This window comes from Doryrhamphus excisus, chromosome 12, assembly GCF_030265055.1.
Source record: "Doryrhamphus excisus isolate RoL2022-K1 chromosome 12, RoL_Dexc_1.0, whole genome shotgun sequence".
NCBI lineage: Eukaryota > Metazoa > Chordata > Actinopteri > Syngnathiformes > Syngnathidae > Doryrhamphus > Doryrhamphus excisus.
The window spans coordinates 19,302,615-19,315,720 of NC_080477.1; the positions used below are offsets into that span (position 1 = coordinate 19,302,615).

The 13,106-nt window shown below is 38.7% G+C and overlaps 1 protein-coding gene and 1 long non-coding RNA gene across 2 annotated transcripts in view; both read right to left on the minus strand.

The window, feature by feature from the left end:
- Window positions 1-2,850, minus strand: part of slc6a2 (solute carrier family 6 member 2) — a 36,594-nt gene extending 33,744 nt beyond the window's left edge. Inside the window, exons 1-2 of the mRNA XM_058089462.1 lie at window positions 2,740-2,850; window positions 2,100-2,531 (exon numbers count right to left, since the gene is read on the minus strand). Of these exons, the coding sequence (XP_057945445.1) occupies window positions 2,100-2,397 (298 nt within the window). The 5' untranslated portion in view covers window positions 2,398-2,531; window positions 2,740-2,850. The remainder of the gene's footprint in view (window positions 1-2,099; window positions 2,532-2,739) is intronic.
- A 5,772-nt stretch (window positions 2,851-8,622) lies between these two features.
- Window positions 8,623-10,238, minus strand: LOC131139662 (uncharacterized). The gene is made up of 3 exons (XR_009132284.1): window positions 10,023-10,238; window positions 9,540-9,779; window positions 8,623-9,445 (listed from the first exon to the last, which is right to left on the minus strand). It is a non-coding gene; the product is annotated as an uncharacterized LOC131139662 (long non-coding RNA).
- Window positions 10,239-13,106: the final 2,868 nt, after the last annotated feature.

The window sequence follows — 13,106 nt, forward strand, 5'->3', positions numbered from 1 at the left end:
TCATCTATCTCAACTAATTGAGCCAAGTTGTTTTTCCTCTCCTTTTTAAGAAACTACATTTGGAATGCCACTTCAACATTCATTTTATAGCCAATTGTTTTTACTAGAAAGGGAGGTTTTTGTAAGAAAACAGAGGCGCTGTAAACCCGTCACACTCTCCTGCTAAGAAAGCAAAGTAAGCACAGAGAGAGAAAAAAAATAACTCCTTTTCGTGCCCAGAAGCCAAGAAAAACACAAGGAGGCACATGTCACTGTTTATGTAAAGATATATTAAGACATAAAGGCAGCTTAATAATACTGATAGTGCAGGGTCAATGACAAATTGAGCTGTTAAAGTTTATTTTTAACATTTGTAAAATGGATTTAATGCTTTTTTAATGTGGAACGCCACATTGACAAGCAAATTGGTGTGGCGTCTGACATTGTGCGGACTCTGCATTGGAACATTTTGGTGAAGAAGGAACAGAAAGGCAAAGATTTCAATGTATCCATCGATCCGTGTACCGACCCTCACCGATGGGCATGAGCTTTGGGTAGTGGAGGGCTGGACTATCCCTGAGAGATAAGGTGAGAAACTCGGAATACAACTGCTGTTCCTCCACATTGAGAGGAGCCGGATGGGGTGGCTTGGGCATCTGGTCAGGATGCCTCCCGGACGCCTCCCTGGGAAGGTGTTCAGGGCACGTACGACCAGTAGAAGAAGACCCAGGACATGTCAGACTGGCCTGGGTATGCCTCGATTCACCAGGATAAGCTGGATCAAGTAGCCGGGGGACGGAAGTCTGGGCTTCCCGGCTTAAGCTGCTGCCTCCCGCGACCCGACCTCGGATAAGTGGAAGAAAGATGGATGGATGCTCATAGTTTAACACTGGTTGTACCGCCGGACATGGAACCTGTACCCAGGCACACCCATCCCTCCATACACAACATGCACTATGTGTGGGGGCCCACAATTGATTGGCTCAAGGGGGCGCATTGTCTGCAAATGCGCAAATGATGTGCATCACCAAGTCATACCGATCCAAGAGAGACAAAAAGAAACAAGTCATCTGACACCACCTTGTTGTCACAATGATTGACAGCGGGTCAATCGCGGGTTTGATCCCATATCATTAGGGCCCCAATTTGGCCCTGCAACATCCTGTTTACTGCTATTATTTGTCAACTTCAGACTTCAACTTTAAGAAAAATCTGATATTTTTGGTTGTGCCACTTATTATATTTCCCAGCCTTAAAGAGGAACTGCACTTTTTTCCCTCAATCATTCAAAATCTTTATGTGAAACATATGTATTCTACTTTTCTATGCATTCTAGCTAGCTAACAATGTCATGGGAATACCTATTTTGATGCTAAAGCCCTCACAAAAAAACCCAAAAACACCACAGCATGTATATCAAACCAGGATATTTTTTTATAGTCGATATAAATGTATCCCAATGACTTGCATTGTTAGATAGCTCATATTAACTCATTTTCTGATGTTAAAATGCACAGAAAATTGATAGAAATATGTATTTGTGAATTGTTAATGATGGGCAAAATATTTTTTTAAAAAGTGTAGTTTCCAGGTTTATAATTATCTGAATTTATAAAACGTCAAAAAAATTAAAAAAAATAAAAAATAAGACAGCATTTTTACTGGTCATCATAGAGCGATAGAGCGATAGAGCATAGAGCGATTTTTTCATTTGCCTAAACAATTTTAAAAAGTAAAGTTAATTAAATGCAGTAAATCATATTCAAATCTAAAATCACTTAAGAGTGGAAATACCGGACACAAAAATATGCATATGGATAACTCTTTTTGTTATTTTACCACTGAATGATTGACACTTTATGGGATATTTGTAAGTGTGTAAGCTTATAAAAGTCAATCCCAAAGTTTCCATGAGGCAATAGTTAATATTTTACACTGCATCCTTTTTCTGTGCATGCATGAAAAGTGACTTTCTCCACACTGTGGACACTGCATGTTAATACATAAAGGGAATATATTTTTAAAAAATCACATTTATGCAAAACTTTACTTCCAGTGTGTGTATATGTATAGTATAGTACAAAAATCATATCTGCACCTGTTATGTGTATCTTACTTACCCCCTCCATTTTTGTAGCACAGGTAAGGGAACCTCCAGACGTTAGCCAAGTCAACCGCAAAGCCAATGACAGACAGCAGAAAGTCAATTTTCTTCCCCCACATCTCCCGCTCCTCCTCGGACATGGATCCGGGCGGCCCCGCATGTCGACCGGGCGCCGGCACGATAGACGAGCTGGTGTACTGGACGCCGTTCTGGTCCTTCACCAGCAAGAGCTCGACCTCTTTTTTCTCCACGTTGCATTGCTTGAGCGGGGCCACCGACGAGAGCTTGTGTTCGGGCACAACCTGGATGTTCATTTTGGTTCCCCCACCCGCTGTGTGCGCTCTCACCGTGGTGGGAGTGGAGCTGTACGTGCGTGTATTTGTGCCGGCGGCGGGTGCTCTCCACGGGAAACAGTGCCGGTGACACCGTCGCGTACATGGGCTGGTTACTGGGAAGAGAGCAGGTGGGGAGAGAGTTACTTGTCCGTGCGTAAAAGCTGCGCAAAATTACGCACGGCAGTAATTACAGCTTTTAAACATTTTTAGCTCGTATCATACACGCTTTTTTAGTAATATTTAAAATATACATGCAATCCACAGAGAAGTCCTAACAAGCTATGTAATTCCGTGTAAAGATAACCACGGCGATGCACGTACTTGGTGGATTTAAGTCTCCATGACTCGGTCCTGCTGCTGCTGTGGTCCAGATGCGTCTGAAGGGATCTGGTCTATCCTGAAGAAACTTTTAAGACTCGCCTTCATCCAACCAGAAGACGCTCATTAAAAAAAAAAAAAAAAAAAAAAAAAAAGGGTTTCCTCTCCTCTTTTTTTTCATGCTGTATCCTAATTGGCCACGTTGTTTCCCCTAAAAGTCAGTTTTACGTTCCTAATCCTAAATTAAGATAGTCACAGACTTTTTCATGTGATTCTACAGTAAAGTATTTATTTGTGTACCTAACTCTTTTACTACTGTGCTATTATTTTTTAGTCAAATGGTAGTAAAGTCATTATAACCCAAAGTTTGACTTGAAATTTCTCACACAGCTCAATTTGCTCTACAGAACGCTCACTGGGACTTAAGAGCGTTTAGTCCAATCAGTACAAATTTTGACACACACTTTTAGAGCGCCGACAAACACGCGTGTGTAAAATTAAAGCAAGATTGGTTGAAGTAGCAACGACTCGAAAAGCCAAAAACAACTTTTGTGATGATTCTAAAACTTCTATCTACGCTTGCATGTCTTCCAACGCGTTTTGACCACGACCCAATTGGGAGTACCACGGATGTCACGTGACAAAAAAGTGACAAAAGTAATAAATACAAAGAGTGACTTTAAAAAGCTTAAATTATACCAAAAAAAATGACTCCCAATTTTGCATTCAAGCGAATTCTTGAATCGTAAAAAAAAAAAAAAAATCTTACGATTCAGACTTTATCTGTTTCTTCTCTGCACTAAACTGATCAAATTACAGTTTTTCGAAGAAGCCGTAAAAAGCATTGTGTTCCATGCGAAATTCAATTGCACATCAGCTTTTGCCAGAGGGAATGATTTCTATTAGATATGCTTGATCAGTTCATCCCATTAAAGTCAAAGAATGTCCTCTTTGCTCTTCGGGGGTTTGTTTTATAAAAGCCTAATAGGCTTGGTTGTTGTGTTTGTGGAGATTGATTAACTGCAGCGTTGGCCGAGTAAAGGAACAGGTAACAAGAAACGATCATATTACTGTTGTTGTGTTTCTTTTCTATTGTGGGTGGACTGGTTCAAGGACTGGTGCAGCACAACTGAGCTCCAATGGGAACTGAGACCATAACATTTATATTGCTTGCTCGTCTTGTCTCGTTAGGATTTTAAGATTTTGGTCTTTCCGGTAGTTGACCTTCACATGAGAAGCTAATAAGAGATGACATAGCACTCTTAGAAGTTACAAAATGAACCTCAGGAACCATTCATCTAGGGCAGGGGGTCAGCAACCTGTGTTTCCGGAGCCTTATGCGGCTACTCAGCCTCCTTGTTGCAGGAGTAAAATAAAGCCAGAAGATGTAGATGGATGGATGCTCATAGTTTGACACTGGTTGTACTGCCAAACATGGAACCTGTACCCAGGCACACCCATCCCTCCATACACAACATGCACTATGTGTGGGGGGCCCCACAATTGATTGGCTCAAGGGGGCGCATTGTCCACAAATGCGCAAATGATGTGCATCACTGCCATGAGACATTTAGCACCAAGTCATACCGAGCCAAGAGAGACAAAAAGAAACAAGTCATTTTTACACCACCTTGTTGTCACAATGATCGACAGCGGGTCAATGGCGGGTTTGATCCCATATCATTTGGCCAGGGCCCTGCAACATCCTGTTTACTGCTATTATTTGTCAACTTCAGACTTCAACTTTAAGAAAAAATCAGATATTTTTGGTTGTGACACTTATTATATTTCCCAGCCTTAAAGAGGAACTGCACTTTACCCCCCCCCAATCATTCAAAATCTTTATGTGAAACATAAACACATATTTATTCCACTTTTCTGTGCATTCTAGCTAGCTAACAATGTCATGTGAAATATTTTGATGCTAAAGCCATCACAAAAAAAAAAACACCACAGCATGTATATCAAACCAGGATATTTTTTTATAGTCAATATAAATGTATCCCAATGACTTGCATTGTTAGATAGCTCATATTAACTCTGATGTCATAATGCACAGAAAATGGATAAAAATATGTATTTGTGAATTGTGAATGATGAGCAAAATATTTTTTTAAAAGTGCAGTTCCCAGGTTTATAATTATTGGAATTTATAAAATGTCAAAAAAAATAAAAAAAATAAAAAAAGTTTATTTCCAATAAGACGGCATTTTTACTAGTCATTATAGAGCTTTCATTTGCCAAAACATTTCAAAAAGTAAAATTAATTACATGCAGTAAATCATATTCAAATTAACTCTTTTTGTTATTTTACCACTGAATGATTGACACTAAAATGAACCTCAGGAGTATTCATCTAGGGCAGAGGGTCAGCAACCTGTGTTTCCGGAGCCTTATGCGGCCATTCAGTAAAATAAAGCCACAGTATGTAATTAATGAGAGCATAGAAATATGTTTTAAAATTGTAGCTATGCTCTTCCAAGAGCGGCAAAGTGGTGACCCCATGAGATGCAGGTAGTGTGGGGGGGGGGGCTGTGCCCCGACCGCTTGTGGGCGGACCTCTAGGCAGCAGCAGCTGCAGAACAATACATACTTTTACATCTCTAAATCCACATATTTTACGCTAGTCGCTTTTGGGAAAATAAATTACCAAGTTTTTTAAAACTTTTTCAAAAATGATAAAACCATCATTATTTCTTCAGTTCATGCGACCATTTAATACCACAACCATTATCAAGACCTCACAGACACATTCCAACGTCTTACAGTACATTACAGTATTGTGCAATATATTATATAGTATATTGCACGTCATGATGTGATGTTTGAAAGGTGCTGTCATTTCAACGGAAAGTCAAAGATAAAGCAGCTTGCACTCTTCATGGGAAGAATTTCAGTACGATGTCGAAGTGTGTCTGTGAGGTCTTGATAATGTTTGTGGTTGGCCACAATGGGGGCCAAAGTTGGAAGCAAATTATTGTCCACAACGGCTTAACATGATGATGAATCAAGCTGGAAGTACAGTAAGTCAGGGGTAAACTTTGGATGTATATATATACATCCATTTTTGATGTCACTGATGCTGACTAGGGTGGCAGGTGTGCTGGTATGCTGGAGCCTATCCCAGCTGTCTTTGGGAGAGAGGCGGGGTACACCCTGGACTGGTGGCCAGCCAATCACAGGGCACATATAGACAAACAACCATTCACACTCACATTCATACCTATGGACAATTTGGAGTCGCTAATTAGTGTTTAGCATAGCATGTTTTTGGAATGTGGGAGGAAACCGGAATACCCGGAGAAAACCAACGCAGAGATGCATTTGTAACTCATTTGTAACACATAACACAGAGAACATACTAACTCCTTATAAAAATAAAATCCTTATAAAATAAAATAAAATAAAATAAAATAAAATAAAATAAAATAAAATAAAATAAAATAAAATAAAATAAAATAAAATAAAATAAAATAAAATAAAATAAAATAAAATAAAATAAAATAAAATAAAATAAAATAAAATAAAATACTTCTCTACAAGAGAGGAGAAATATGATCTCAGGGAAGAACTACATTTGAAACACTTATATGCTAGGACTACGTTAAAAAGCCATAGCATTTCAGTATGTGGAATCAAACTATGGAATGGAGCCAATTCAAGAAACAATACAAGCAGTTGATGTTTGCTAAATACAAGGATGAAGAGTCTTGAACCAGTCATGATGTGCTATATATATCACTATATTGACACTTACTATGGTAACCATTATGTCATTGTATGCTCATATCACCTAGTACTTTGGTATGTGACAAAAAATTAAATTAAATTAAATTAAATTAAATTAAAAAAATATATTAGGAAAGCAGGAAGTGAACAAATGTAACAGTTACTGATTGTAAAAGTACCAAATGGAGGGGTAGGATTTAATAAGCTTTGCTTCTTCCTACTCCTTTTGGACATGTGGAACTGTGAACTGATTATGTGATGCATTCAATTGTAATCTGATGCATGTTCAAATGAAATAAAACCATTACCATTGCTCTCAATTTCCCTTCAGTCATGATCTTTGCATAGTGACCTAAAGGACAAGAGTATTAGTTAGAGATAAGGTGAGAAGCACTGTCATCCGGGAGAAACATGGAATAGAGCCGCTACTCCTCCGCATTGAGAGAAGCCAGATGAGTTCAAGGTACGTGCAAGGTAGGAGGCATCGCGGAAGACCCAGGATACGCTGTAGAGGGAGACAACCTAGGGTACAGTTGCACCAAAATCATAACAGTTGCATTACAGTCTACTTTTGGAGAATGATCAACATGTACAAGTGAATAATTAAGGTATGGCAAAAAGGCTGTGGGGACAATAAGGACCTTTGCGTCGCTAAATCTAATATCAACCAGAGGCCCAGGGAGGGAGTGTTCTTTCTGGCTTTAAAAAAAAAAAAAAAAACGTACTATTAAACTGCAAAGATTAGTTAAGAGAAAGCTACACTGTCTGATCAGAGCAATCTAATCCACATCCTTTACAAGAACACGGCGTCCAGTTCGACTCCAACTAATCTCAGTCATGTTGTACTCAATGACGGATCTTTAAAAGGGAACCTTTTTTCCACTTTTCTGACTTTTAATGCCGTTACAATGTTGTAATATCGTGTTAAATGACGCCAAAGTTTCAGATAATTAGGTTTGTGATGTAAAAAATGAAAGATGTAAAAGGGCGTTGCAAAACTGTTCCTTTGTGATGTCACAGAAGGACGTGGCTGTAGGCGATATACATTCTCTGCCGTTCCAAAAGCTCCGTATGAATCAATATGTGGAATAAAATGTTGGAGAAAGTCAAACAATGCACCAAGATGAGCGAATTCAAGAACCAAAACAAGCAGCTGAAGGATTCCTGGGGGGACCGTGAATTGAATTATGCGATGCATTCCATTGTAACTTGTATGCATGTTCAAATAAAATTAAATCATTACAATAACTCAGCATGTGACTGAGCCCACCCAGAACAGACGACACATCATTGCCATTTCAAATGTCAATGTTGCTTTTTTGTGTTTTTTTTTTTTTTTTTTTTTTTGACCTGTCTGTTCCACCCCCAAAAGCAGAATCGGGAATTCGGGAAGACTTTGCTTTTACTCATCTTTTCTGTAAGGCACTTTGAAATCAGCTCGCGTACAAATTGTGCTTGATAAATAAAACCTCTTTGCCTCACAAATGAGAACATGTCGTGAGTCCAAGTACCGCAAACCACATTAGTTAATGAGGATCATGGCGTATGATTGTTTTTCCTCAAAACCTCAAAAAGCTGCTGGAAACGTGTGGTTAAGCTTCGATTTATGGAGGCTTTTGCTGTTTGTATCTGAAAAAAACATAAGCGCCTCAGTTATGTTAAGTCTCGATTCCATACATGGACCGTGAGAAAAAAAAAATAACATATGACTTAGGTGTCCGCGCTAAAGGGAGCGGCACATCTGCAAAGACACGATTTAAGTCCAAACATCAGATTCAAGCAATATGGCGTTTAAACTTATGACCTGCTTCTATATGTCCTTGGATGGCTCCGCCTCCCATTCAGACTCTTAGATTACCCAATTATATACTTGGAATTATGGCTTGTTATTACATAACAGGGAGGTTATGTAGGATTTGTGTATGTTCTTTGACTGCTTGACAACTTTTACACCTAAAACTATGAAGCTTAAGGTCAGCCAGAAGGCATTAAAGCACTAAGACTATGGTTGGGCTTTTTTGGTGAAAAAAATTAAACAAATAAAATAATATCTGCATAATGAATACATGAAATAAATAATAAAAATATAAATGTATTCATAAAAATTGTAACTAATTTTTTAAATGGTTCATAAACATTAAATATTTATTTCCTGAGTAATGGAAGTCAATTAATCTAATTAGTGGTAATTTAATTAATTTGATTAATTAATCTAAGAGGTGGGCGGGGTCAATGAGTTGACTGGATAACTACCGGATGTCCCAGCTGACTTCTTAGTTTTAGTTTTTACACCTCAGAACTAAAAAATAACATTAAAAAAGCGAGGTAAAATTTCTATTATTTTAATTGGTCACATGCACTTGTTGCTAGGCGGAGTTCACGGGGCTCAATCATAACTGCCCCGTCGATCATTCATTCATTCATTTTCTACCACTTATCCTCACAAGGGTCACAGGGGGTGCTGGAGTCTATCCCAGCTGTCTTCTAGGTGAGAGGCGGGGTACACCCTGGACTGGTGGCCAGCCAATCACAGGGCACATATAGACAAACAACCATTCACACTCACATTCATACCTATGGACAATTTGGGAGTCGCCAAGTAACCTAGCATGTTTTTGGAATGTGGGAGGAAACCGGAGAAAACCCATGCATGCACGGGGAGAACATGCTAACTCCATGCTAACACAGGCCGAGGGTGGAATTGAACCCTGGTCTCCTAGCTGTGAGGTCTGCGCGCTAACCACTCGACCGCCGTGCCGCCCCAACGTTATTTTTGTAAAATGGTGTATGTGCCGTGGGCCAATAAAAAATAGCTTCGGGCCACATCCCTGCACTAGGGGCACTGCCCCTCCGTGTAGTATCACATCAATTTAAGCTTATTTGAATGCTATGTTGCAGATATTGAGAATAAATAAAAAACAAACAAACCATTTGCCATTGCTGGACCTTCACAGATTCCTTTCGTCTCGAAAAATACCATCTGGAAAAGAACCAAAACAAAAAAAAAAGTGAAACAGTCAAACCTCAAGTCGAGAAAATAAACTTGTATGTGTAGATAACAGCGTTTTTAATACCGTCTTGGCCTGGATGGAACCTTCACTGTTTGGACGAACCATCTCACGGGAAATGAAGAACAATCACTTCCCTACGAGAATAATGTCGGGATTGAATCAACAAGGTGTCATCTGGCACGATAAGGAAACCTAACAATGAGTACGGAGGAACTCCCTGATGAGCTGAAGGAGACATCTTGCCAAAAAGAAGTCGAGGGGGATTTTCAAGACGTCTCTGTGTGCGTTACTACTTCCTTTATACTATATTGAGGGACAGTAAATATTAAAAAACTATCAATCAATCAATAAATAAACCAACTCACATTGGGGTACAAAAATTACAACTTGTATTAATTCAAGTCAGTCAACAAACGCAAGCTAACATAGCATGCTAGCAAGTTCCTGTCACTTCTTTATCTATCAGAGTTGCAATATTTACCCCAAAAATCTACCTTAAAATATACCTTATAAATAAACAACTGCATTTTTAATTTATTGACATACCGTACATTGAGGTTGTGACCTGCGGATATAAAGAGATGTGACCAAATTTTAGCCGTGCTAGCAAGGGCACTAGCATACTATCATCCAACAGTGCCGCCATTTTGACTCCTATTATTATCCAGCTAATCTGTTAAAAAAACAAACATTATTACACATTGTTACAAAGAAAGCCTTTGAGCACTGATAAGATGAAATGAGTATTTCCTGCACTCTAACTCCCACGCATGTCCCCATGAGCTAATAGACAACTTGCTAAAATATTAGCACACATTGTTCTTACACACAAGTGAGCAGGTGAGTCAAAAGATGCATTTAAGCCCTTATAAGGTATTTATTTCCTGCACTCTATCTCTGACAAAAGTGATGCTAATGCATAACTTGCTAATATATTAGCCTAGACTACTTTTTTTTACACACAAGTAGCTGTAAAAGTAACATATAGTAAGACATATTTTGACTTCTATAAGTTGTATCTGGCATTTCCTACACTCTAACTCCCACATGTCCCTATGAGCTAATAAACAACTTGCTAAAACATTAGCACAAATTGTTCTTACACACAAGTGAGCAGGTGAGTCAAAAGATGCCTTTTAGCCCTTCTAAGGTGTTATTTCCTGCACTCTAACTCTGATAAAAGTGATGCTAATGCACAACTTGCTAATATATTAGCCTAGACTACTTTTTTTACACAGTAGCTGTAAATGTAACACATAGTAAGACATATTTTGGCTTCAATAAAGTGTATCTGGCATTTCCTACACTCTAACATCACAAAGATGAAACTCAAGCACAACTTGCCAAATGCACAAGTGTGTGAGACGTGGGTGATATAAGACGCCTTGTAGCTCCTATGCGTGTATTGGGTATTTCCTGCACTCTAGCTCCCACAAAAGAGAGCAATATGCACAACTTGGTAACATGTTAGCTAGATCAGACTAATTAGCATTTTATATAATAGACAAGTGGCTGTAAAGGTGACGCATATATGTCTCGTTGCCTCTGTAAGGGGTATCTGGTATTTCCTATACTCTAGCTCCCACAAAAGTGAGGATGATGCACAACTTGCTAGTGTATTAGCTCAGATTATTTTAACACAGTGGCTGTAAGTGTAATGCATAAGACGTCTTTCAGCCTCTATTAGGTGCATCTGGTATTTCATACACTCTAGCTCCAGCAAAGGTGAGGCTAATATGCAATGCTTTTTAGCCCCTTTATAGCTAGCGCCCACAAAAGAGAGGATGATGCACAGCTTGACAACATATTAGGTCAAAATGCCAGGGATTTTGTTTTCATAAGTGTAACAACTTTTAGCCCATAACAGGTGTATAAAGTATTTCCTGCACTCTAACACCCACAAAATTGAAGACAACGAAACAAATAAGTCAAGTATTAGCTGAGAGCTGTTTTTGTTTGACACACAAATGTGATACAAGATGCCTCTATAAGATGAATTGGGTATTTCCTGCACTTTAGCGCAAACAACTGTGAGGATAATGAATAACTTGTCAACATATAAGCTCAGCCTTTTTTTTGTGTTTTTTTCTTTTTTTTTTACACAAAAGTAGGTAGGAGCAGGGGGATAAAATGCCTTTTCACCTATATGACAAGTATTTCCTGCACTCTCACGGCCACAAAATTGAAGACAACGGAACAAATAAGTAAAATATTAGCTGAGACTGTTTTTGTTTGACACACAAGTATGATACAAGATGCCTCTATAAGGGGAATTGGGTATTTCCTGCACTTTAGCGCCAACAACTGTGAGGATAATGAATAACTTGTCAACATATAAGCTCAGCCTTTTTTTGTGTGTTTTTTTTCTTTTTTTTTTACACAAAAGTAGGTAGGAGCAGGGGGATAAAATGCCTTTTCACCTATATGACAAGTATATGACAAGTATTTCCTGCACTCTCACGGCCACAAAATTGAAGACAACGAAACAAATAAGTCAAGTATTAGCTGAGATTGTTTTTGTTTGACACACAAGTGTGATACAAAATTTCTCTATAAGGTGAATTGGGTATTTCCTGCACTTTAGCGCCAACAACTGTGAGGATAATGAATAACTTGTCAACATATAAGCTTAGTCGCTTAGTCTGTTTTTCTCTTTTTACACACAAGTAGGCAGGAGCAGGGGGATAAAATGCCTTTTCACCTATATGACAAGTATTTCCTGCACTCTCACGGCCACAAAATTGAAGACAACGAAACAAATAAGTCAAGTATTAGCTGAGATTGTTTTTGTTTGACACAAGTGTGATACAAAATGTCTCTATAAGGTGAATTGGGTATTTCCTGCACTTTAGCACAAACAACTGTGAGGATAATGAATAACTTGTCAACATATAAGCTCAGCCTGTTTTTTTCGTGTTTTTTTTTTTTTTTTTTTTACACAAAAGTAGGTAGGAGCGGGGGATAAAATGCCTTTTCACCTATATGACAAGTATTTCCTGCACTCTCACGTCCACAAAATTGAAGACAACAAAACAAATCAGTAAAGTATTAGCTGAGATTGTTTTTGTTTGACACACTAGTGTGACACAAAATGTCTCTATAAGGTGAATTGGGTATTTCCTGCACTTTAGCGCAAACAACTGTGAGGATAATGAATAACTTGTCAACATTTAAGCTCAGCCTGTTTTTTTTGTTTTGTTTTTTTTTTTACACAAAAAAATAGATAGGAGCAGGGGGATAAAATGCCTTTTTACCTATATGACAAGTATTTCCTGCACTCTTGCGCCTACAAAGCTGATACTAATGCAAAAGTTGCTAATAAATTAGCTGAGACTGTTGTTTTTTTTGTAGTGGGCGTGTGGGCATGCATCCTGTCCTCATAAACAGGACGATCCATTCTGCAGGAACATAAAGCTAAAATAACATCTTTCTTCCTCTTATGTAACGTTCCTCAAACAACCCCCCCCAACCCCCCCCCCCCCACCTCCATGTTAAGGGTGTTATATAGCGATTGTGGATCAGGTGATGGATGTGATTATGTGCCACTACCTGCTGGTGTCACCTCCACTTACCAACAAGGCCCGTCTGTATTGACCTTTTTTTCCTTTCTCCAGGCCGGTCCGTTGACTC